General features: G+C 41.8%; 1 protein-coding gene across 1 annotated transcript; it reads left to right on the top strand.

The window, feature by feature from the left end:
• Positions 1-12,860: 12,860 nt before the first annotated feature.
• On the top strand, positions 12,861-13,737 carry DUSP21 (dual specificity phosphatase 21). Its single transcript, XM_025373106.1, has one exon. The coding sequence runs from the start codon at positions 12,990-12,992 to the stop codon at positions 13,557-13,559; it is 570 nt and encodes a 189-aa protein (XP_025228891.1). The 5' UTR covers positions 12,861-12,989; the 3' UTR covers positions 13,560-13,737.
• The last annotated feature ends 9,941 nt before the right edge of the window (positions 13,738-23,678 follow it).

Raw genomic sequence — 23,678 nt, 5'->3', positions numbered from 1 at the left:
TAGAAATTTTTGTCGATTATACCTTCTTCAACACTCTTGATTTTGTCTCTTTTTTTTCTTCATCCTGCGGTTGCTGCTTTTTTGTCTAATTCCATATTATCTCCCACCAAAACCATCTTATTGGTATCTTTTTAAAACATAGTTTTCTAATTGTAAACTGTTACATATCTATTACATATATGTGGGAAAAATCCAGAAACTATAAAGCTTCTACAATAACACTGCTCAGAGACAATGATTGTGGACATTTTTGTGTATTTCCTTCTTTGCTTTCTTCTATTCATGAATCTGCATATATAGATAGATATTACTTTATTTTATAAATTGAGATTAAACTCTTTTATAGTATTTTTATTAACAAAATATTGTGAATTTTTCTTTGTATCCATAAACATTCTTCTGGGTTATCATTTTAAGATCTGCATTATATTTTACCATATGGAGGTGTTGTAATATAGTTAAACAAGCCCTTATTGCCAGATTAGGTTTTTTCCAATTTTTTATATCATAAATAATACTTACAATAAAGGTGTTGGTAGGTAAATCTCTTGTACACATTTGTAAGGATTTCCCTACAATAAATAAATTACCAGCAGAGAAATTGCTAGCTCAGAGCTTATGTACATTTTTCCCCATTCCTTTTTATTAAGAAATGTTTCAAGCAATCCTAACAGTCTACTGGATATTATAATAAATACCTATATACCCAACATGCAGTTTGTCAGGCCTTAACATTTTGCCATATTTGCTTTAGATCTATTTTCTTAATGAAATAAAGTATTAAGACATATTGAAACATCCTATCTAGCCCTCCCAGAGCCCATCTTTCCCTAGAGGAATCATATCTGCAATTTGGTATTTCTCAGACCTATGCAGGGTTTTTAACTTTTGCTATATATAATACATGTATATGCATATGCATGCATAAACAATATATAGTACTGTTCTTCTTGTCTTTAAACTTCTTACTGCACATATTCTCCTGTGATTTGCTCTTTTTCTACAGCATTACACTTTTGAGGCTTATAGGTTTACACATGTAGCTCTAGTTCATTTATTTTCATAGCTGTTTGTGTGGTGTTCATTATATGACTATGCCATCAAATTTTAATTTTCTTCTTGGTGAACGTTTATATTGTTTCCATTTTTTCACTTCTTTTTTTTTTTTTTTTGAAACGGAGCCTTGCTCTGTCACTCAGGCTGGAGTGCAGTGCACAATCTAGGCTCACTGCAACCTTCGCCTCCTGGTTCAAGCGATTCTCCTGCCTCACCCTCCCAAGTAGGTGAAATTACAGGCGCATGCCATTACAGGTGCGTGCCGCTACTCCCGGCTATTTTTTTTTTTTTTTTTTTTTTTTGTATTTTTAGTAGACGGGCTTTCACCGTGTTAGCCAGGATGGTCTCCATCTCCTGACCTTGTGATCCACCCTCCTCGGCCTCCCAAAGTGTTGGGATTACAGGTGTGAGCCACTGTGCCCGGCCCATTTTTTCACTATTATAGGCAACATTGCTATAAACATTCCTGTAAATGTCTTCTCGTGTATATGAGCAAGAGTTTCTACCTGGGGTGGAGCTGCTGGGGGATAGAGTATGTGCACTGTCAGTTTACTGGATATTGCAAATTGATAGTACCCTCCTTATTCTCCCACCAAGGCCATAAGAGTTTTTGTTGATTTATATGATCACCACATGGTTTGGCCAGTGTTGCTGTATCCCATCTCCAAATCTGACAGTGCATGAGAGTACCCATTTCTCTGAATTCTTGTCACCACCATGTATTATCAGTTTTTCAACTTTGCTAATTTTATTTTATTTTATTTGAGACAGAGTCTCACTCTGTTGCCCAGGCTGCAGTGCAGTGGTGTGATCTCAGCTCACTGCAACTGCCACCTCCCGAGTTCAAGCGTTTCTCCTGCCTCAGCCTGCAGAGTAGCTGGGATTATAGCACGGCAGGGGGAGGGGTGCCCATGCCCGACTAATTTTTGTATTTTTAGTAGAGATGGGGTTTTGCCATGTTGCCCAGGCTGGTCTCGAACTCCTGAACTTAGGTGATCAGCTTGCCTCGGCCTCCCAAGGTGATGGGATTACAGATGTGAGCCGCAGCACCCGGCCCAACTTTGTTAATTTTATTGGCAAAAAAGAAAAGGGTATTTGTTGATAACGTTTAAGAACACTTGGATTCTTTCTTTCTTCTCATTACAAAATAGCACACATTATTTTAGAAAATTTGAAAATATAAGGGCTGCACGCGGTGGCTCACCCCTGTAATCCCAGCACTTTGGGAGGCTGAGGTGGGCGGATCATTTGAGGTCAGAAGTTTGAGACCAGCCTGACCAACACGGAGAAACCCCGTCTCTACTAAAAATACAAAACTAGCAGGACGGTGATGGCGCCTGCCTGTAATCCCAGCTAGCCGGGAGGCTAAGGCAGGAGAATCGTTTGAACCTGGGAGGCAGAGGTTGCGGTGAGCCGAGATCGTGCCATTGCACTCCAGCCTGGGTAACAAAAGCGAAACTCCTTCTCAAAAAAAAAAAAAAGAAGAAGAAGAAGAAGAAAGAAAAGAAAATTTGAAAATAGAGACAAGTGACAAAAAAGGAGGATTCCCTTGAATCCTACCAGTCAAATATAACACTAAATAGTATCTAGCATTCACAAAAATATGTGAGGTGACAGATATGTTAATTAGCATGCTTTAATCATTCCACAGTGTTTATACATATCGCAACAATGTTATACAGCATAAATATATACAATTTGTCATTTTTTTTGTGGGTTTTGCTTTTGTTTTTTGGTTTGTTTGTTTGTTTGTTTTGAGATGGACTGTGTTGCCCAGGCTGGAGTGCATAGGCGCTATCATGGCTCACTGCAACCTCCGCCTCCCGAGTTCAAGCAATTCTCCTGCCTCAGCCTCCCAAATAGCTGGGATTACAGGCGCCCACAACCACGCCCAGCTAATTTTTGTATTTTTAGTAGAGACGGGGTTTCACCATTTTGGCCAGGCTGGTCTGGAACTCCTGACCTCAAGTGATCCGCCCGTGTCTACCTCCCAAATTGCTAGGTGTGGGGTTTTTTTGAGACAGTCTCGATCTTTCACCCAGGCTGGAGTGTGGTGGCATGATCATGGCTCATGGGAGCCTCGACCTCCTGGGCTCAAGCAATCCTCCCACCTGAGCCTCCCAAAGTAGCTGGGACCACAGGTGCATGCCACCACACTCAGTTAATTTTTTAAATTATTTATTTATTTATTTATTTATTGAGACGGAGTTTCTCTCTTGTTGCCCAGACTGGAATGCAATGGCGAGATTTCGGCACACCGCAACATCCGCCTTCGAGATTCAAGTGATTCTCCTGCCTCAGCCTCTCGAGTAGCTGGGATTACAGGCATGCACCACCACGCCCAGCTAATTTTTGTATTTTTAGTAGAGACAGGGTTTCTCCATGTTGGTCAGGCTGGTCTCCAACTCCCGACCTCAGGTGATCCACCTGCCTCTGCCTCCCAAAGTGCTGGAATTACAGGAGTGAGCCACCGCGCGCGGCCTTTTAAAAATGTTTTAAAAAGTCTTTTGTAGAGACGGGTCTCCCTGTGTTACCTACCATGCCCAGCTCAATTTGTCATTTGTCAATATAAATAAATAAAAGTCTGTCTTAATATGAATTATTCATACAGATTACGGTTAAAACCAACAATGAAAAAAACTTTAACAAATTGAATTCTTACTCCATAACTAGAGCTGCTTCAGATACCTAATATTTCCATAAATAGGATTCATAAATAGGTGTTTAATATATATGATATGTACATGTAATGACGAATACCCACACATATATATTTTGCCTTTACAAAAATGTATCTAGTTTCTTATAAACTGTTTTTTTTTTTCACCTAACAAATAAGCAACAATCATTTTCTCATGTTATTTGTATTCAGGACTAGAGGGTGTTATTTAAAGACTTTCATATTCATATCCATCTGTCTCCCCACTCACCGTCCATAAACCAAGGACCAGGCTGAGCCCAGCAACAAGTCCTAGAGGAGCTGGCTTCCTGCCGGCTGTATATTGTGTTGCAACTGACCCAGTCCCACATCTGAAATTCACACGAAACTCTCCCTTGCTCATGATTACTCAGGGAGGCCAACTGCCACCTCTGCCTCAGGGCCTTCTGCTGGGAAACTCCCATCTTACTTGTCTGTTGGACAGCATAACATGTAACTCCCTTTAGTTACATGGCTCTCCTGTGCCCTCACCCTATACGCCTTCAGGTGTTCTCCCTACCGGCACCCTCCAATTTAAATATATTACCTACAACCTCAACCTCTTGCCTTAACTCTCCTCCTTTCAGGACATCAAACTCTCCAGAGCCTGATCCATAGGAAGTTTGGTATTCCATCCTCTTATGTGGCCTAGCCCATGTGTACATTTGATTAGATGAAATATATTTGGATTTGATCGGGCTTCCATGTCAGGAAAGAGTCTGTAATAGATGTATCTCATTGCTCACCTAGACTACTGCAATAGTTCTCACTCCCTCTAGTATTGCCATTCTTACCACTTCGTCCCTTCTCTCTACAAATTCATCCATATAGCTGTCAGTGAGCTTCCTAAAATTCTATTCTGATGATGCCATTTCCCTGCATAAAATACTTGTGTGTCACCAGGTGCGGTGGCTCACACGTGTAATCTCAGCACTTTGGCAGGCCAAGGTGGGTGGATCACGAGGTCAGGAGTTCAAGATCAGCCTGGCCAAGATGGTGAAACCCCGTCTCTACTAAAAATGCAAACATTAGAGCTGGGCGCAGTGGCTCACGCTTGTAATCTCAGCACTTTGGGAGGCCGAGGCGGGCGGATCACAAGGTCAGGAGATCGAGACCATCCTGGCTAACATGGTGAAACCTCATCTCTACTAAAAATACAAAAAAAAAAAATTAGCTGGGTGTGGTGGTGTGTGCCTGTAATCCCAGCTATTCAGGAGGCTGACGCAGAGAATTGCTTGAACCCGGGAGGCAGAGGTTGCAGTGAGCCAAGATCGTGTCACTGCACTCCAGGCTGGGTGACAGAGCAAGATTCCGTCTCAAAAACAAACAAGCAAACAAACAAACAAACAAACAGTGTGTCACCTGACCTACAGGATCAAGCCTAAGTACCTGCTTAAAGGCCGTCTGGGATCTCTAGCCATCCTTCCCATGACTTCTACAGCTTCACTCTGTATACACTAGCAATTCTGAGTTGTTCTTTGTCCTTCTGACACTATTTCATACTGATATACCTTTGCATATGCTTCCCTTTCTGTCTAGAATATCCTTTCCTCTTTGTCTGACTGGAAAACTCCTTTTCATTCTTCAAAGTTCTATTCCAAAGATAGTCCTACAAACTCAAAGCACCACCTCACATACTCCTTATTAATTATTGATACAAAGAGGTCCAGGTGCGGTGGCTCACGCCTGTAATCCCAGCACTTTGAGAGGCTGAGGTGGGCGCATCACTTGAGGTCAGGAGTTCAAAACCAGCCTGATCAACATGGCAAAATCCTGTCTCTACTAAAAATTTAAAAATTAGCTGGGTGTGGTGACAGGCACCTGTAATCCCAGCTACTCAGGAGGCTGAGGTGGGAGAACTGCTTGAACCTGGGAGACAGAGTCCGCAGTGAACTGAGATCATGCCACTGCACTCCAGTCTGGGCTACAGAGTGAGACTCTGTCTCAATAAAAAATAATAATAATAATAATAAAATTATTGATACAAAGGGGAAAAATTGCATTCACATTGGAGAAGCTTAGCTAATGCCACTGTAGCCAAGCGGTCAAAATGATCATCATTCACACAGATAGTTCAACATATGCAAGTCAATAAATGTGATTCATCACATAAACAGAATTAAAAACAAAATCCATATGATCATCTCAATAGATGCAAAAAAGCATTTGATAAAATCCAGCATCCCTTTATGACAAAAACCCTCAATAAACTAGGCATAGAAAGAACATACCTCAAAATAATAAAAGCCATATATGACAGACTGACAGCCAACATCATACTGAATGAGGAAAAGTTGAAAGCATTCCCTCTGAGAAAAGGAACGAGACAAGGATGTCCACTTTCACCACTGTTATTTGCCATAGTACTGGAAGTCCTAGCCAGAGCAATCAGGCAAGAGAAAGAAATAAAGGGCATCCAAATTGGAAAAGAGAGCTGGGCACGGTGGCTCATGCCTGTAATCCCAACAGTTTGGGAGGCTGAGGCAGGTGGATCACCTTAGGTCAGAAGTTTGACACCAGCCTGGCCAACACGGTGAAACCCTGTTTCTACCAAAAATACAAAAGGCGTGGTGGTACATGCCTGTAATCCCAACTACTCAGGAGGCAAGGCTAGAGAATTGCTTGAGCCCAGGAGGTGGAGGTTGCAGTGAGTTGAGATCGTGCCACTGCACTCCAGCCTGGGCAACAAAGTGTGATTCTGTCTAAAAAAACGAAAAGAAATTGGAAAAGAGGAAGTCAAACTCTCTGTTTGCCAATGATGTGGTAGGTAGTATATCTAGAAAATCCTAAAGACTCTTCCAAAAGACTTGTAGATTTGATAAATGAATTCAGTAAAGTCTCAGGTTGCAAAATCAATGTATACAAATCAGTAACCACTGCTATACACCAACAATGACCAAGCTGAAAATCAAATCAAGAACTCAATTGCAACTGGGTACAGTGGCTCACGCCTGTAATCCCAGCATTTGGGGAGGCCGAGGCAGGCGGAACATGAGGTCAGGAGTTGGAGACCAGCCTGGCCAACATAGTGAAACCCTGTCTCTACTAAAAATACAAAAAATTAGCAGGGCGTGGTGACAGGCACCTGTAATCTCAGCTACTCGGGAAGCTGAAGCAGGAGAATCACTTGAACCCGGGAGGCGGAGGTTGCAGTGAGCCGAGATCACGCCATTGCATTCCAGCCCAGGCGACAGAGCAAGACTCTGTCTTAAAAACAAAACAAAACAAAACACATAAACCTCAATTGGTGTTACACTAGCTACAAAAAACCTAAACAACTCAGGAATATACTTACCCAAGGAGGTGAAATATCTCTACGAGGCGAACTGCAAAATACTGCTGAAAGAAATTGTAGATAACACAAACAAATGCAAATATATCCCATGCTCATGAATCAGAAGAATCAATATCATGAAAATGACCATACTGCCCAAAGCAATCTATAAATTCAATGCAATTCCTATGAAAATGCTGACATCATTTTTTCACAGAATTAGAAAAACTGATCCTAAAATTCATATAGAACCAAAAAAAAGCCCAAATAGCCAAAGCAATCAGAAGCAAAAAGAAAAAATCTAGAGGCATCACATTACCACACTTCAAATTATACTGCAAGGCTATGGTGGTACTGGTATGAAAGTAGATACATAGACCAATGGAATAGAATGGCGAATCCAGAAATAAAGCAAAATACTTACAACCAACTGATCTTTGACAAAGCATACAAAAACATAAACTGAGGAAAGGACACCCAATTCAATAAATGGTGTTGGGAAAACTGGATCCCACATGTAGAAGAATGAAACTGGATTCATTTCTCTCACCATGTACAAAAATCAACTCAAGATCGATTAAAGACTTAAATGTAAGACCTGAAGTCATAAAAATTCTAGAAGAAAACCTAGGAAAACTCTTCTGGACATTGGTGTAGGCAAAGAATTCATGACTAAGACCCCAAAAGCAAATGCAACAAAACAAAAATAAACAAATGGGACATAATTAAATGTAAAAGCTTCTGCACAGCAAAAGAAACAATCAGCAGAGTAAACAGACAACTCACAGAATGGGAGAAAATATTTGCAAACTATGCATTCAACAAAGGACTAATATCCAGAATCTACAAGGAACTCAAACAAATCAGCAGGAAAAAAACAAATAATCTCATTAAAGTGGGCAAATGACATGAATAGATGTTTCTCAAAAGAAGATATACAAATGCTCAACAAACATGAAAAAAGGCTCAACATCACTAATCATCAGGGAAATGTAAATCAAAACCACAATAAAATGCCATCTTACCCCAGGCAGAATGGCCAATATTAAAAAGTAAAGGCTGGGCACGGTTGCTCATGCTTGTAAGCCCAGCACTTTGGGAGGCCGAGGTGGGCGGATCACCTGAGGTTGGGAGTTCGAGACCAGCCTGGCCAACATAGTGAAACCCCATCTCTACTAGAAATACAAAAATTAGCCAGGCTTGGTGGTGCGCACCTGTAATCCCAGCTACATAGGAGGCTGAGGCATGAGAATCGCTTGAACCAAGGAGGTAGAGGTTACAGTGAGCTGAGATGGTGCCACTGCACTCCAGCCTGGGCGGCAAGAGCGAAACTCCATTTCAAAAGTAAATAAATAAATTAAATTAAGTAAATAAAATTTAATAGATGTTGGTGTGTATGTGGTAAAAAGGTAACACTGCTGGGGGAATGTAAATTAGTACAACCTTTACGGAAAGCAGTATGGAGATTCCTTAAAGAACTAAAAGTAGATCTACCATTTGATCCAGCAATCCCACTACTGTGTATCTACCCAAAGGAAAAGAAGTAATTATATCAAAAAGACATCTACACGCATATATTTATTACAGCACAATTCGCAAATGCAAAGACATGGAACAAAACTAAGTGCCCATCAACTGATACATGGATAAAGAAAATGTGATATATATACACCATGGAATACTACTCAGCTATAAAAAAGAACAAAATAATGTTTTTTGCAGCAACCTGGATGGAACTGGAGAACATTATTCTATGTGAAGTAACTCAGGAATGGAAAACCAAATATCGCATGTTCTGTCTTTTTTTTTTTTTTTTTTTTTTTGGAGACGGAGTCTCACTCTCTAGCCCAGGCATGATTGCAGTGGCACGATCTCGGCTTACTGCAACCTCTGCCTCCTGGGTTCAAGCGATCCTCCCAAGTTCAAGCGATCCTCCACCTCAGTCTCCCAAATAGCTGGGAGTACAAGCGCGCACCACCATGCCCAGCTAAGTTTTGTATTTTTAGTACAGACAGGGTTTCGCCATGTTGGCCAAGCTGGTCTCGAACTCCTGACCTCTGGTGATCCATCCGCCTTGGCCTCCCAAAATGCTGGGATTACAGGCATGAGCCACCATGCCTGGTCACATGTCCTCATAAGTGGGAGCTAACCTATGGGTACACAAAGGCATATAGACTGGTATAATGGACATTGGAGACTCAGAATGGGGGAGGATGGTGGGGAGATATTTAAAAACTACATATTGGGAAGAATGTACGCTACTCAGGTGATGGGTGCACTAAAATTTCAGACTTGGCCATTATACAATTCATCCATGTAACCCGAAACCACTAGAACCCCTAAAGCTATTGAAAGAGAAATGAAAAAATTTCTCATCCCCATTAATGGAACAAACAAATAACGTATGCCCCCTGGTACGATGTACTGAGAATCCAACACTCTGGTGGTGTTCTTGCAAAAAATATTTCACCTGAATCTAATCCTGAGGGAACAATCAAACAAATACACTTTGAAAGATGTTCTGCAAAACCGGCCTGAACTCTTAAAAGTGCCAATGTCCAGCAAGACCAAAACAAAAGACTCCAAATTTAAACATGCTAAAGAAGCGTGATGGCTAAATGCATTGAGTGATCCTTAATTCAATCCTGAATCAAAAGAAAAAAAAAAAACAGCTATAAATAATATTATTAAGAGACTTGGTGAAATTTGAATATGGGCTACATGTTAGATAATAATATGGGGCCAATGCTAAATTTCCTAAGTATGGTCATTGTACTGTGGTTATGGAAGAGAATGTACTTGTTCTTTGGAGATATGTGCTGAAGGGCTAAATTGTTGCTATATCTACAAGAAACTCTCAATGTTTCAGCAAAAAGAAACAAGCAAATAAATAAACTTGTGTGTTTGTATATCAAAATAGAGAGATAAAACAAAAGTGGTGAAATGTTAACAATAGAATCACAGGTGAAGGGTAAACAGATGCTCATTGTTCTATTCTTGCAGCTTTTATGTAGGTTTGATATTTTTCAAAACACAAACTTGGACACTATAAATAATAAGTAATAAAAACAAAAAGACTTTTCCTAGTCACGTTTTCTGTTAAACCTTCCATGACACACACCTACTGCCCCTGGCCCCCCAACGCTCACCTAAAACAATGAATCATACCCTCTCTTCTAGACTCTTCCAAGGTTATCTATCTCTCTGACCAAAGTATAAGCTCTTGGGAATCAGGTCCTGTATTGTGATGGATCTACACTGCTAAGATCGTACCTGACACAGATTGGATGCTCAGTTGATCCTCTTGTTAAATTAATCAAGCTGAGTCTTGAAGCTTGGATAGAATTCAGGAAGCAGAGAGGAGTCAGGCTTCTCAAGAGAGAGAAATGGCATGAGCAAAGATAAGGAAACAGGAATGTACATTTTGTATTTGCCAAAAGCATTTGCTTTGTTTGGTCAGAACTGAGGGTTTATATAGGTGAAAATGCCTAACACAGTATATAGATTCTTAATAAAAATCTGATGAATAAATGAATGAGATTTGAAAGGCAGGCTTAGAACAGATTGGAAAGGACTTTGACTACTGAATTGAGAAATCTGAACATTAACTAATTCTTAACATCCAGGGTGTTTTCCCATCGGTGGAAAGAGAGTGTGTTCTTGGGCAAGTCCATTGCACATTTTCTTCACTAAATAACAAGGAAAATTGCCTCCATCAGTGTGCTTAAAAAAAAAAAGAGGAAAAGTAGAGACAAGTGGGATCTGAAAGTGACCTGCTTCCAAACTCAAGGGGAGAAAATGTTATCTATCCAGGAAAAGCTCCATAGTGGACTTTTAAAACATCCAACATCCCTCAGACTAATAGGTGTCACAGAATATGAAGAATAAATAAATGAATCTATTTAATATGGGTCATGCTTGTCTTTGAAAATAGTGTCTGTGGCCGGGTGCGGTGGCTCATGCCTGTAATCCCTGCACTTTGGGAGGCTGAGGCAGGTGGATCACCTGAGGTCGGGAGTTTGAGACCAGCCTGGCCAACATGGTGAAACCCCGTCTCTACTAGAAATACAAAAAATTAGCTGGGCATGGTGGCGCGAGCCTGTAATCCCAGCTACTCATGAGACGGAGGCAGGAGAATGGCTTGAACCTGGGAGGCGGAGGTTGTGGTGAGCCGAGATTGCACCACTGCACTCCAGCCTGGGCAACAAGAGCAAAACCCTGTCTCAAAAAAAAAAGAAAAGAAAATAGTGTCTGAAATTATTTTGTTAATTTTTCTATAGTTTTAAAGTTTAAGAAGTGTGTACTTATGAAATAACTAGACACCAATACTAGTTTAGGGCCTCCACATTACTACATAGATTACAAAGCTTCTCCCTTAGCCAGGTTAAGCTGTCCCCAACAGACAGTTTTCATATTTATTTAGTATTTGTGTTCTATTTTCTTCCAGATAGATTTGTGGGGACTGACAATTTAAGTAATGCAAATTAATTTTATTATGACTACTGAGAAAAAGAAATATGTGTTGTGTTTTGAGGTTATCGTTTCCTTGACCATCATAAGCAGCCTGATATCTACTTCATCTTTGTTCATAATCACAGCACACCTTTGAACACATACCAAAATGATGATGGAATGAGAGCAAAGTATGTGAGTCAATTGGCTGCTCTGCGAAACAATTTGTTAGTTTTAGGCTATAGTTCTTTTCAATTTTCAGCCAAATTCTATAAAAATCTTAGTTGGAAGGAAATGCAAATGTCAGGTTGCATTTTAGAAATTAATTTTTGGGCTGGGTGCGGTGGCTCTTGCATGTAATCCCAGCACTTTGGGAGGCCGAGGTGGGAGGATCACCTGAGGTCAGGAGTTTGAGACCAGCCTGGCCAACATGGTGAAATCCTGTCTCTACTAAAAATACAAAAATTAGTCGGGTGTGGTGGCGCACTCTTGTAATCCCAGCTGCTTGGTCGGCTGAGGCACAAGAATCACTTGAACTGAGGAGGCAGAGGCCTGGGCCTCTCCAGCCTGGATGACAGAGCAAGCCTGTCTCAATTTTTGGCCCAATTACCATGTAGCATTAACTTGTTCCAGAATGTGTAATATTACTGGGAAGACAGCATCGGTAGTAGTCAAAGTGATTTGTAGTTCACAAAGCATGTGGGCATTCTTTTTGAAGAAAGTAAACAAAATAATTTGAACTATTGTTTCAGTCATTTGAGCTGTATGTACAAACGGACTATGACACAGCTAAATTAGTCACAACTGTCCACCACAGGCCAACTTCAAGATAAAGGGTTATATATCAGTTAGCAATGCTCCCTTACAACCAGCCCTGATGTGTTTGTAAGCAGGAAAATAATTTTATGGTTGCAATCAACAAAGAAATATCAGGCCAGTCCACCAAGCCCAGCCAAATCCCATATCTCGCTCCAGTTTTATAGAGATTAGTGTATCACATGAGCCAAATGCTGTTCCCCAACTTAGAATGTGATGTTGCTATTTTGCAGGGAAAGTGTAAGCCCTGTTCTGCAACACTGATGAAATAGAAGTATTCATAAATACTGTGTTTAATGTGGTTCAATAATTGAAACATAAAATAGATATCTTGCAACAGAACATTTTTAAAAGTCAAGAAAGATAAGAATTAGGCCTTGGAAAATAAATGACTATGAAGAAAGATAAAAATAAAACAGACTGGGGTGTCTCTGAAGACCCTGCTTAGAGGCCTTGTCCTCCTTGCGGCAAGCGGCCATTGCCATGGAAACCAGAGCCGCAGGGCTATCTGTCCGAGATTGTGACGCCCAGATGGGAGTGGTGGGAGGAGACAGGAAGAGGGTGGTGACCGATGGCCGGTCCTCTTTCTCCAACACCTAGCCTGAGACTTCGCGGCGCGGCTGCAATCCTGAACTAGCTTGGTAAGGGTTGTGCCCTGAACCAGCATAGAGAGACCTCGGACCAGCCGCCTTGATGACAGCATCCGCGTCCTTTTCATCATCTCAGGGTCTCCAGCTGCCCTCCATCTACAGCTTCTCCCAAATAACCAGCAGCTTGTTTCTCAGCAATGGTGTGGCTGCCAACAACAAAATCCTTCTGTCCAGCAATCGCATCACCGCCATTGTCAATGCCTCGGTGGAAGTGGTCAACGTGTTCTTTGAGGGCATTCAGTACGTAAAGGTGCCTGTTACCGATGCTCGTGACTCTCGTCTCTGCGACTTTTTTGACCCCATTGCTGATCTTATCCACAGCGTGGATATGAGGCAGGGCCGCACGCTGCTGCACTGCGTGGCTGGAGTGAGCCGTTCCGCCTCACTGTGCCTTGCGTACCTCATGAAATACCACTCCATGTCGCTGCTGGACGCCCATACATGGACCAAGTCGCGCCGCCCCATCATCCGGCCCAACACCGGCTTTTGGGAACAGCTCATCAATTACGAATTCAAGCTGTTTAGTAACAACACCGTGCGCATGATCAACTCGCCGGTAGGTGACATCCCTGACATCTATGAGAAGGACATACTTGCAGTGATATCAATGTAAGCCATCCCGGCCAGCCCTTGACATCTGCCATCGATCTGGCACCAAGACTGAACTTGAACACTGACATTTTGTTAGTAAAGAAAACCGGTTGGTGCCTTGTTAAAGGGCAAGAAAAAAAGGGAGGGGGTTGGAGTTTTGAATGTAGTAAGCCTTACCTTAATAGAATTAAATTCACGAAATGTAAGATGGTGAAAATGTTTTTTATCTTGTGAGGTCAAGCTATTGGGGCCTGGCTGGAACCAGGGTGCGGCAAGTGATGCTCAGCTCACATAGACCTGCCAGCAGCACCCAATACATGTGGCAGGCCTGGAATTCTGAGCCCTGCCGGAGGCCGACTAACTCAGGAGTGAATCCCCTAGAATTTCACCTGGTTCTTTCCAAACCAAAGTCAAAGCCTTAGACATCTTGGCATCCCTTGCACTTCTCCCGGTAAGTGCCAACCTAGTGGATAAGTGACTTTCATTCAAGCTTTGCTCCAGGAGCTCTGGAGGAGGCTCAGGCTACTCTTGCCCGCCTTCAATCACAGTGGCCCATCTCTGGTTTTCTAGATTGAATTTATACATTAGTTAAAAAAAAAAAAAAACTAGTTTTTAAAAAGACCATTCCACTCCATAAAGTTTAAAAATACTGTACTTTTTGAGTGCTATACTTGATGGCAAGGTCTCAAGGTGTCTTTGGTGATCTCCCACCAGCCTTTGTGAAAAGGGACATTAGTCCTTTTCCCAGGGCATATACTGAGAGAGAACAGGCCTGACACCAGGTCTCAGGGGTTCCTCTCATGAACCTTGGCTTAAGAGGCTGGAGCTGCTGGCCATGACCCAACCCTGTCACCTCTAACATCTCCTTTCATTGTGACCTGGGTCCTCTCAAAGCTTCACTTTCCTCACCTGTCAAAGCAACTCTCTCCCATAGATTTGTTGTGAGGACTGGGTTCCTTAGCACAGTACCTGGCACATGAATGGTTTCATGCTTGGAGTAAAGGGCAATGATACTCTTTGACCCTGGTTTGAGGTCAGCACACTCATCCTCATAATGGCATTTCCCCCTTCTGTGCACAGTCCTTTGTTGTTTACAAAATGCTCTTCCAAAAAATCATCAAGTGTCTAAAAACAAATGGCTTAAGGTCCTTTTGGACCTTACCTTAGAATGGGCCTAGATTCGGGCATGGTGGCTGGCACCTGTAGTCCCAGCTATTCGGGAGGCTGAGGTAAGAGAAGCACTCGAGCCCGGGAGGTGGAGGTTGCAGGGAGCCAAGATTGAACCATTGCACTCCAGCCTTGGGTGACAGAGTGAGACTCTGTCTCGAAAAAGAAAAAACAAAGGTGGGGGGGCGCCTAGATTTAGAGCTTTAACAGAGGTCCCATTGTGTTTAATCCATGTGCATCCAAGGGGTTGTGTAGAAGCACAAGTCCAGCTTCCCTGAAACACTTGTTTAGAGTCACTAACCGTTAGAGCCAGCACCCTGGTTTTGCTCATTACAAGGATGCATGAGGGCATTCGCTGAAGGGATGAACAAGTGACCCCCACATGTAGGCCCTGGAATCCAGGATCATTCTAATTCCCTGGATACCTGGGCTCTGGCTTGTGTTCAGTTATTCTAATCCAGAGGTTTTTAGACCAAAAAGAGAGAGAGAGAGAGAGAGAGAGAGAGAGACAAAAGTACAACTGCTCCATTTGGAGAAGACCTGTGTGTCCAGAGCCCAGTGACATCCCAGTGTTTTTTTCTCTCCAAATCCATCAAGACACCACCACTGCCACAAAGGGAGTGCCTAGGGTACAGTATGGGGACAAGGGGGATAAAAAAGTGGATCTGCTCCAGGCAGATCCACTACTTTTACAGATGGAAAAACAGGCTCACAGAATGCAAGAGTTGGTGTGGCAGAGCCCCCACGAAACAGCCTTTCTGGCAGAGGCCCAGATGGAAAATTTCTTTTTTTTCTTTTTTTTTTTGAGACGGAGTCTCACTGTGTCTCCCAGGCTGGAGTGCAGTGGCGCGATCTCGGCTCACTGCAAGCTCCACCCCCCGGGTTCACGCCATTCTCCCGCCTCAGCCTCCCAAGTAGCTGGGACTACAGGCGCCCGCCACCGCGCCCAGCTAGTTTTTTTTGTATTTTTAGTAGAGACGGGGTTTCACCATGTTAGCCAGGATAGTCTCGATCTCCTGACCTGGTGATCCACCCGCCTCGGCCTCCCAAAGTGCTGGGATTACAGGCTTGAGCCACCGCGCCCGGCCGGAAAATTTCTTTTAAAGTATTTCTTAGAAGAAAATTATTTGGGGATGTGTGTGTGTGTTCATTTTTTAAAATATCTAAATTAACATACCACGAAATTACTCTTTGTGGATAAACAGTTCCATGAGTTTTAACACATGCATAGATTTAGGTAACCATCACCACAGTCCCAAAATTTCCCTCATGCTTCCCCTTTCGAATTAAACCATCAACCCACCCCAACCTCTGGCAAACACTGATCTGTTTTTCTTCCCTGTAGGTTTGCCTTATTTATTTATTTTTTTTTTTGAGACAGAGTCTTGCACTGTTGCCTGGGCTGGAGTGCAGTGGCGCAGTCTCGGTTCACTGCAACCTCCGCCTCCCGGGTTCAAGTGATTCTCCTGCCTCAGTCTCCAGAGTAGCTGGAATTACAGGCACCCGCCACCACGCCCAGCTAAGTTTTTGTATTTTTAGTAGAGACAGGGTTTCCCCATGTTGGCCAGGCTGGTCTCGAACTCCTGACCTCGTGATTCGCCTGCCTCGGCCTCATAAAGTGCTGTGATTACAGGGGTGACCCACCACGCCTGGCCAGATATGCCTTTAACTGAATGTCACATAAATGGAATCATACAGGATGTAACCTCTGGAGACTGGCTTCTTTCACTTAACATAGTGTCTTTGAGATTCACCCATGTTATACAGTTCATTGTATGCATGTACCACAGTTTGTTTTCCATCCACCTATTAAAGAATATTAGGGTTCCTAGGAACCTAATATTAGCTTCCTAGGAAATGCTGTAAGAAATACCAAAAGCTGAGTGGTTTAAAACGATAGAAATGTATCTTCTCTTATGATACAGTTATGGAGGCCAGAAGTCCTAAATCGAGATGTCAGCAGGGTTGTGCTCCTCTGAAACGTGTAGAGGAGAATCCTCCTTGAGTCTTTTGGTTTTTGTTTGTTTGTGTGTGTGTGTGTGCTTTTTTTTTTTTTTTTTTTTTTGATACAGAGTCTTGCTCTGTCGCCCAGGCTGGAGTGCAGTGGCGTGATCTTGGTTCACTGCAACCTCTGCCTCCCAGGTTCAAGTGATTCTTCTGCCTCAGCCTCCCCAGTAGCTGGGATTACAGGCATGCACCATCATGCCCGGCTAATTTTTGTATTTTTAGTAGAGACGGGTTTTTACCATGTTGGCCAGGCTGGTCTCAAACTCCTGACCTCAGGTGATTCACCTGCCTCAGCCTCCCAAAATGCTGGGATTACAGGCGTGAGCCACCGCACCTGGCCCTCCTTGACTCTTTCTAGTGTCTAGTGTTTGCTGACACTCCTTGGCATTCCTTAGTTTGTAGATGCATCACTCTAATCTCTGCCTCTGGAGTTACAGGGCTATCTCCCTTAGTGTGTCTTCATATCTGTCTTCCCTCTGTGCAAATCTATGTCCAAATCTTCTTTTTCTTATAAGGACACCAATCATATTAGATTAGGGACCCACTCTACTCCAGTATGAGTAATTATTAATACATCGAATGACCCTATGTCCAAATAAGGTTATATTCTGAGGTTGTGGGGGTTAGGACTTTCACGTATTTTGAGGGGATACAACTCAACCCATAACAAGATTATTTCCAGTTTTGAGCAATTATGCATAAAGTACGATCACACACACACACACACACACACACACAGAGAAGAAAAGGATCATGTCACCTGAAAAAAACTACGGTAGCAGTTTAAAAGTGCGAAATGAGTTAGAGTGAAAAATAATAATAACCACTATTTATTAAGCTATTAAATGCCTAACACAGTACTGGACACTTTACAGTGTCTCTATTCCTTCAAACAAGCCCTTCAAGGTAGTTATTGTTCCCATTGTACTAATGCATTTAAGGAATTTGCCTAAGGCAGCACATAGGTCAGGAATGAAGAAGTGACATACAGACTAGGCTCTATTTTCCTGCATTTCTTTTGAAACAAAAGTAAGTAGATTGAAAGAAGAAGTTGTTTTTTTTTTTTTTTTTGAGACAGAGTTTCGCTCTTGTTGCCCAGGCTGGAGTGCTGTAGCGCGATCTTGGCTTACTACAACCTCCGCCTTCCAGATTCAAGTGATTCTTCTGCCTCAACCTCCAAGTAACTGGGATTACCACGCCCGGGTAATTTTTGTTTTGTTTTGAGATGGAGTCTCGCTGTGTCACCCAGACTGGACTGCAGTGGTGCAATCTCGACCCACTGCAATCTCCGCCTCCCGGGTTCAAGCGATTCTCCTGCCTCAGCCTCCCAAGTAGCTGGGACTACAGGCACGTGCCACCACGCCCGGCTAATTTTTTGTGTTTTTAGTAGAGACGGGGTTTCACCGTGTAAGCAAGGGTGGTCTCGATCTCCTGACCTCGTGATCTGCCCGCCTTAGCCTCCCAAAGTGTTGGAATTACAGGCGTGAGCCACTGTGCCCGGGCTAATTTTTGTATTTTTAATAGAGACAGGGTTTTCACCATGTTGCCCAGGCTGGTCTCAAACTCCTGAGCTCAAATGATCTGCCTACCTTGGCCTCCCAAAGTAAGTATAGGGGAGTTTTTATTATACTGACACCTGGGTCTCAATTTAAATATGGTAGGTCCAGGAAGCCACATTTTTATTTTTATTTTATTTTATTATTGTTTTTTTTTAGATGCAGATTTGCTCTTGTTGCCCAGGCTGGAGTGCAATGGCATGATCTCCACTCACTGCAACGTCCGCCTCCTGGGTTGAAGCGATTCTCCTGCCTCAGACTCCAGAGTAGCTGGGATTACAGGCATGCAGCACCACACCTGGCTACTTTTGTATTTTTAGTAGAGACAGGGTTTCTCCATGTTGGTCAGGCTGGTCTCGAACTCCTGACCTCAGGTGTTCTGCCTGCCTCTGCCTCCCAAAGTGCTAGGATTACAGGCATGAGCCACCGCACCTGGATGAAGCTGCATTTTGCACAAGCATCTCAGATGATTCTGATGAAGGCTGAGAAACTTCGACCAAGCAGTTGTTAATACTAAAAGTATTTCATAACTTCTCACCTTTGCCCTTCTTTTTTGAATTATTTATTCATATCCTTAGACATTTTATTTCCACTGAGCTCATTCTTCTGCAGAACCTAGACATTTTTCTTTCAGAGTGTAAATCTTTTATTTCTTTTCAACTGTAAAAACTGAAATATAGAATAAGGATATTTAGTTTTTCTGGTCAAATATATTTCATTTATTTTTCCCAGTTTATTGTGTGTCATTTGTCCATGGTGTGTGTTTGTGATTCAAAAGTTTAAATTTGTATGTAGTTAAATCTATGAGTCTTAAACTGTGTTTATTTTAATCTAGAATAGTGCCTCTACTCTTACTTCCCGCGACATTGTCTTTTTGATGAGTCCAGAATAATTTTGTGGTATAACATCCAGTACGCTGGATTTGTCCAATTATTTCTTGATGCTATTGTTTATCTTCTTCCTGTATTCCCTGTATTTTCTTTAAACTGGAAGCTAGGTCTAGAGGTTTGATTAGATTTGGGTTAAAAAAATTTTTTTTTTTTTGAGACAATCACCCAGCTCGAGTGCAGGGACATGATACCAGCTCACTGCAACCTCCACTTCCCGGGTTCGAGTGATTGTCACGTCTCAGCCTCCTGAGTAGCTGGAATTACAGGCATGCGCCACTACGCCTGGCTAATTTTTGTATTTTTAGTAGAGATGGGGTTTAACCATGCTGCTCAGGCTGGTCTTGAACTCCTGACCTCAGGTGACCCGCCTGACTCGGGCTCCCGAAGTGCTAGGTTTACAGGCGTGAGTCACTGTGCCCAGCCAGATATGGGTTAAGAATTTTTTGCTAGAATATTTCAGAAGTGTTGCCATGTTACATGTGTCAGGAGGCACAGATGTCTCTTTGTCCCATTAGCAGTGATGCTAAGTTTGATCATTTAGTTCAGGTGGTGACCACCAGATACCTGCCTTTAATATTAATAAGTACAGAATTCTGTGGGGTGATACTTTAGCACAGTGTGAATATCCTGTTTCTTTCAGCCAATGTTATTAGCATCCATTAATGATCCTTGCCTCAATCAATTACTACATTAGGGGACATCTAACTCTTAAATCTATCTCAACTTAATTTGGGCATATTATATAAGCTGGAAGTTATTTAATTTTGTGAAATAATTTTGAGATGTCCAACGCCATCAGAAATATTTGTGTCTGCTTTTGTTCCTTCCAGTTTGCTACATTGTCAATCTTTTCCTGTGCCAGTATCACATTCCTTAAGATTGGTGCAGCTTCATAATAGACTATTATAATTGGTGGAGAAATGATGTTCCCCCGTTATGTTTCTTTTTCAGAGGATGGGATGCGTCTTTTGTTTGTTTTTTCTTAGATTCTTTTATTTCTCTTCTAAAAGGATCTTCTTAATAGTTGTAGGTTTACAAAAAATTCCCATTAGGATTTTGAAATTACTTTTTTTTTGGTGTAGTGGTCAAGGTCAAATAAGGAAAACAGAAAACATGCTAGTCATTTAATCAGGAAATATTTACTATAAAGAACTGTTTACCAGGTATTGGCGAAGTGAAGAGGCAAAAATAGGACATACATTGTATATATTTATACATATATAAACACTTAAATAAAAGATCACCTACCCAGAATGCCTGAAACTTGATCAGTTAAGCATTAACTATATTTCTGGAGTGTGCATATCTTATTTCCAAAGGCTCATAACGTTAGAAAATTGTAAGTTAGTATACTAAAGCACAGACATGCTTATACACACATACACATACTCATTCACTTCCTTGCACTTCAATTGTTTTTTTTTTTTTTTTTTCTGAGACAGAGTCTTGCTCTGTCACCCAGGCTGAAGTGCAGTGACATGATCTCGGCTCACTGCAGCCTCTGCCACCTGGGTTCAAGCGATTCTCCTGCCCCAGCCTCCCGAGTAGCTGGGATTACAGGTGCCCACGACCATGCCTGGCTATTTTTTTTTTCTTTTTTTTTTTTTGTATTTTTAGTAGAGACAGGGTTTCACTGTGTTGGCCAGGCTGGTCCCAAACTCATGACCTCAGGTGATCTGCCCGCCTCAGCCTCCCAAAATGCTGGGATTACAGGCGTGAGTCACCGTGCCTGGCCTCACTTCAATTCTTAAAAACATTTTGTCTGCTAAAACATTTACAACATATCTGTTATGTTACCAATGAGACACCTGTGACATCCATGACTACCCAGTCTTATCCAAGCTGTTAAGGTAAAGAGGTAAAGCTATCCAATATATCCAATAAGAGCGTTGCATTTACCTGTGGATGCTTGAAAGCCCATTTCCAGCTACCTTGGTGTCTCTTTCCCACACACTCACCATTCCCCAAATAATGAGATATAGGGAGGTGGGGAAGTGACCTTTTGATCACCTTTTGGGAACTACCTGATAAGCAGGGAGAAGGCAGTGAAAATGAATCTTGGGGCAATCTTTTGGTACTTGGGTTCCTTGCTGAGTTCTCTCCATCTGGAAAGATGGATCAAGGCCTCAGTCACATAGTTGTGTTTGAAAAGTGTATTGCAATAAGATTTTCTGAATCAAGGCTCTTAAAATTATTGGAATCTGAACTTGGAATTAGCCTCTTGCCTCAACAGACTTTATAGTGAGGGAATAAAAAGAGCATGGGACCTGACCAAGTTAAGAAGGCCTCTGTCATCAATTTGGTTGAATTCTGGAGGCTGCAAGTTGAGGCAGGACTGGGGACTGTGCTAGAGACAGGGAGAGGTTGCATTCATTTGTAGCTTTACTGCACAGTGGTCAAAGAATGTGGCCTGTATAAATTTTGCTTCACAGAATTGAGATTTTCTTGTTAAGTCTCTCGAGCAGTAAAACAGATGTATTACCTATTGGTGGGATTCTAAGTTTATATATAAGTCTTAAAAAAATTCTTTTTTTTTTTTTTGAAACAGAGTTTTGCTTTTGTTGCCCAGATTGGAATGCAATGGCACCATCTTGGCTCACTGCAACCTCCACCTCCCAGGTTCAAGCGATTCTTCTGCCTCAGCCTCCTGAGTAGCTGGGATTACAGGCATGTACCACCACGCCTAGCTAACTTTTTGTATTTTTAGTAGAGATGGGATTTCTCCATGTTGGTCAGGCTGGTCTCAAACTCCCGACTCCAGGTGACCCGCCTGCCTTGGCCTCCCAAAGTGCTGGGATTACAGGCTTGAGCCACCGCGCCCGGCCAAGTTTTACAATATTTTATTATCTAAAAAATGTAAACGTTGAATAAGTAACACAATCATGATGCAACATTCAAAGGGCACGTAAGTGTATATAGAGTGAAAGACTCCTCACATCTGTTCTCTACCCAACCAGTTCCCCTCCCCAAAGGCAGCCAATATTGTCAGTTCCTCCTGTATGTTTCCATGATATTATTTTATGCATATATATGAAATTACATTTGTATATATATCATTTACATTTTCCTTTTTTTCTTTTTTTTTTTTTGAGACGGAGTCTCGTTTTGTCACCCAGGCTGCAGTGCAGCCCAGCCCGTTTTCATTTTTCAACAAGTGGTGGCATACTTCACGCTGTTCTCTACCTTGTTTCTTCTTGTTTACTAATACATGTCACAGACCATGCTAAGCCAGTACAAGAGAACATCTTCATTTTTTTTTTTTACAACTGCATAGTATTCCATTGTATGGAAGTATCGTAATTCATTTAATCTGTTCCTATTGGTGGACATTTAGGTTTGTTGCCAAAATTTTGCTACTACAAATAATACCCCAGTAAATAAACTTGTAGTTAAGTTTAGGTATATAAATTATTTTAGGCTGGATGCGGTGGCTCACGCCTGTAATCGCAGCACTTTGGGAGGCCGAGGCAGGCGGATCACGAGGTCAGGAGTTTGAGACCAGCCTGGCCAACATAGTGAAATCCCGTCTCTGCTAAAAACACAAAAAATTAGCTGGGCGTGGTGGCGGGCGCCTGTAATCCCAGCTACTTGGAGGCTGAGGCAGGAAAATCGCTTAAACCAGGGAGGTGGAGGTTGCAGTGAGCTGAGATTGCATCACTGCACTCTAGCCTGGATGACAGTGTGAGACTCAGTCTCAAAAAAAAAAAATTATTTTATACATGTGCAAATATATATTATTAGAAATAAAATTAGTGGATCTAATTTCATAAATTTAAATTTTCATAAACATTGGCAGATTAATTCCTATGGATGTCATGAAAACCTGTCAGCAATATGTTGAAGTGCCTGTCTCCCCACAGAATCAAAAACACTGTATAATATTGCACTTTTATATCTTTGCCATTCTGACCAGTGAAAAATGGTGTCTCAGTTTACTTTTAATTTGTGTGTCTTTTATTATTAGTAAGTTCTAGCTTCTTTTCATTCCTCTAAGAATAATTTATATTTTCTCTCTATGAATTGGCTGCTTATATCAATATTTTATTAGGTTGTTAGTCTTTTTAAAAAAATTGATTTGTAGGAAGTCTATTAGGGAAATGAGGCATTCATTTGTGATAAAAATTTCAAATATTTTCACAAATTTTTATTTATCTTTTGACTTTGCTTAGAGTGGCTTTGTCAGGCAGATTATTTATTTTCATCTAGTCAAATTTATTGTTTATTTTTATGGCTTTAGGATTTTGTGTCATTCTCAGAAAGGCTTTCTGCACTCTAAAATTATACTTTAAAAGTATCCCACAGCTGTTCAAGTACTTTTCTTTCTTTTATTATTATTATTATTTTTGTAGAGACTGGGGTTTCACCGTGTTGCTCAGGCTGGTCTTGAACTCCCGGGATCAAGGGATCCGCCTACCTCGGCCTCCCAAAGTGCTGTAATTACAGGCGTGAGCCGCTGCACCCTGCCGCTTCAAGTACTTTTTTTTTTTTTTTTTTTGAGAAGGAGTCTCCCTCTGTTGCCCA

Source organism: Theropithecus gelada, chromosome X, assembly GCF_003255815.1.
Source record: "Theropithecus gelada isolate Dixy chromosome X, Tgel_1.0, whole genome shotgun sequence".
Taxonomy (NCBI): Eukaryota; Metazoa; Chordata; class Mammalia; order Primates; family Cercopithecidae; genus Theropithecus; species Theropithecus gelada.
Note: the sequence above shows the minus strand (reverse complement) of the source record. Positions and strands in the feature narration are given on the sequence as shown.

What these genes read in the sequence shown, in the direction of transcription:
- DUSP21 (XM_025373106.1), top strand. Translation starts at nt 12,990, where the DNA reads ATGACAGCATCCGCGTCCTTTTCATCATCTCAGGGTCTCCAGCTGCCC.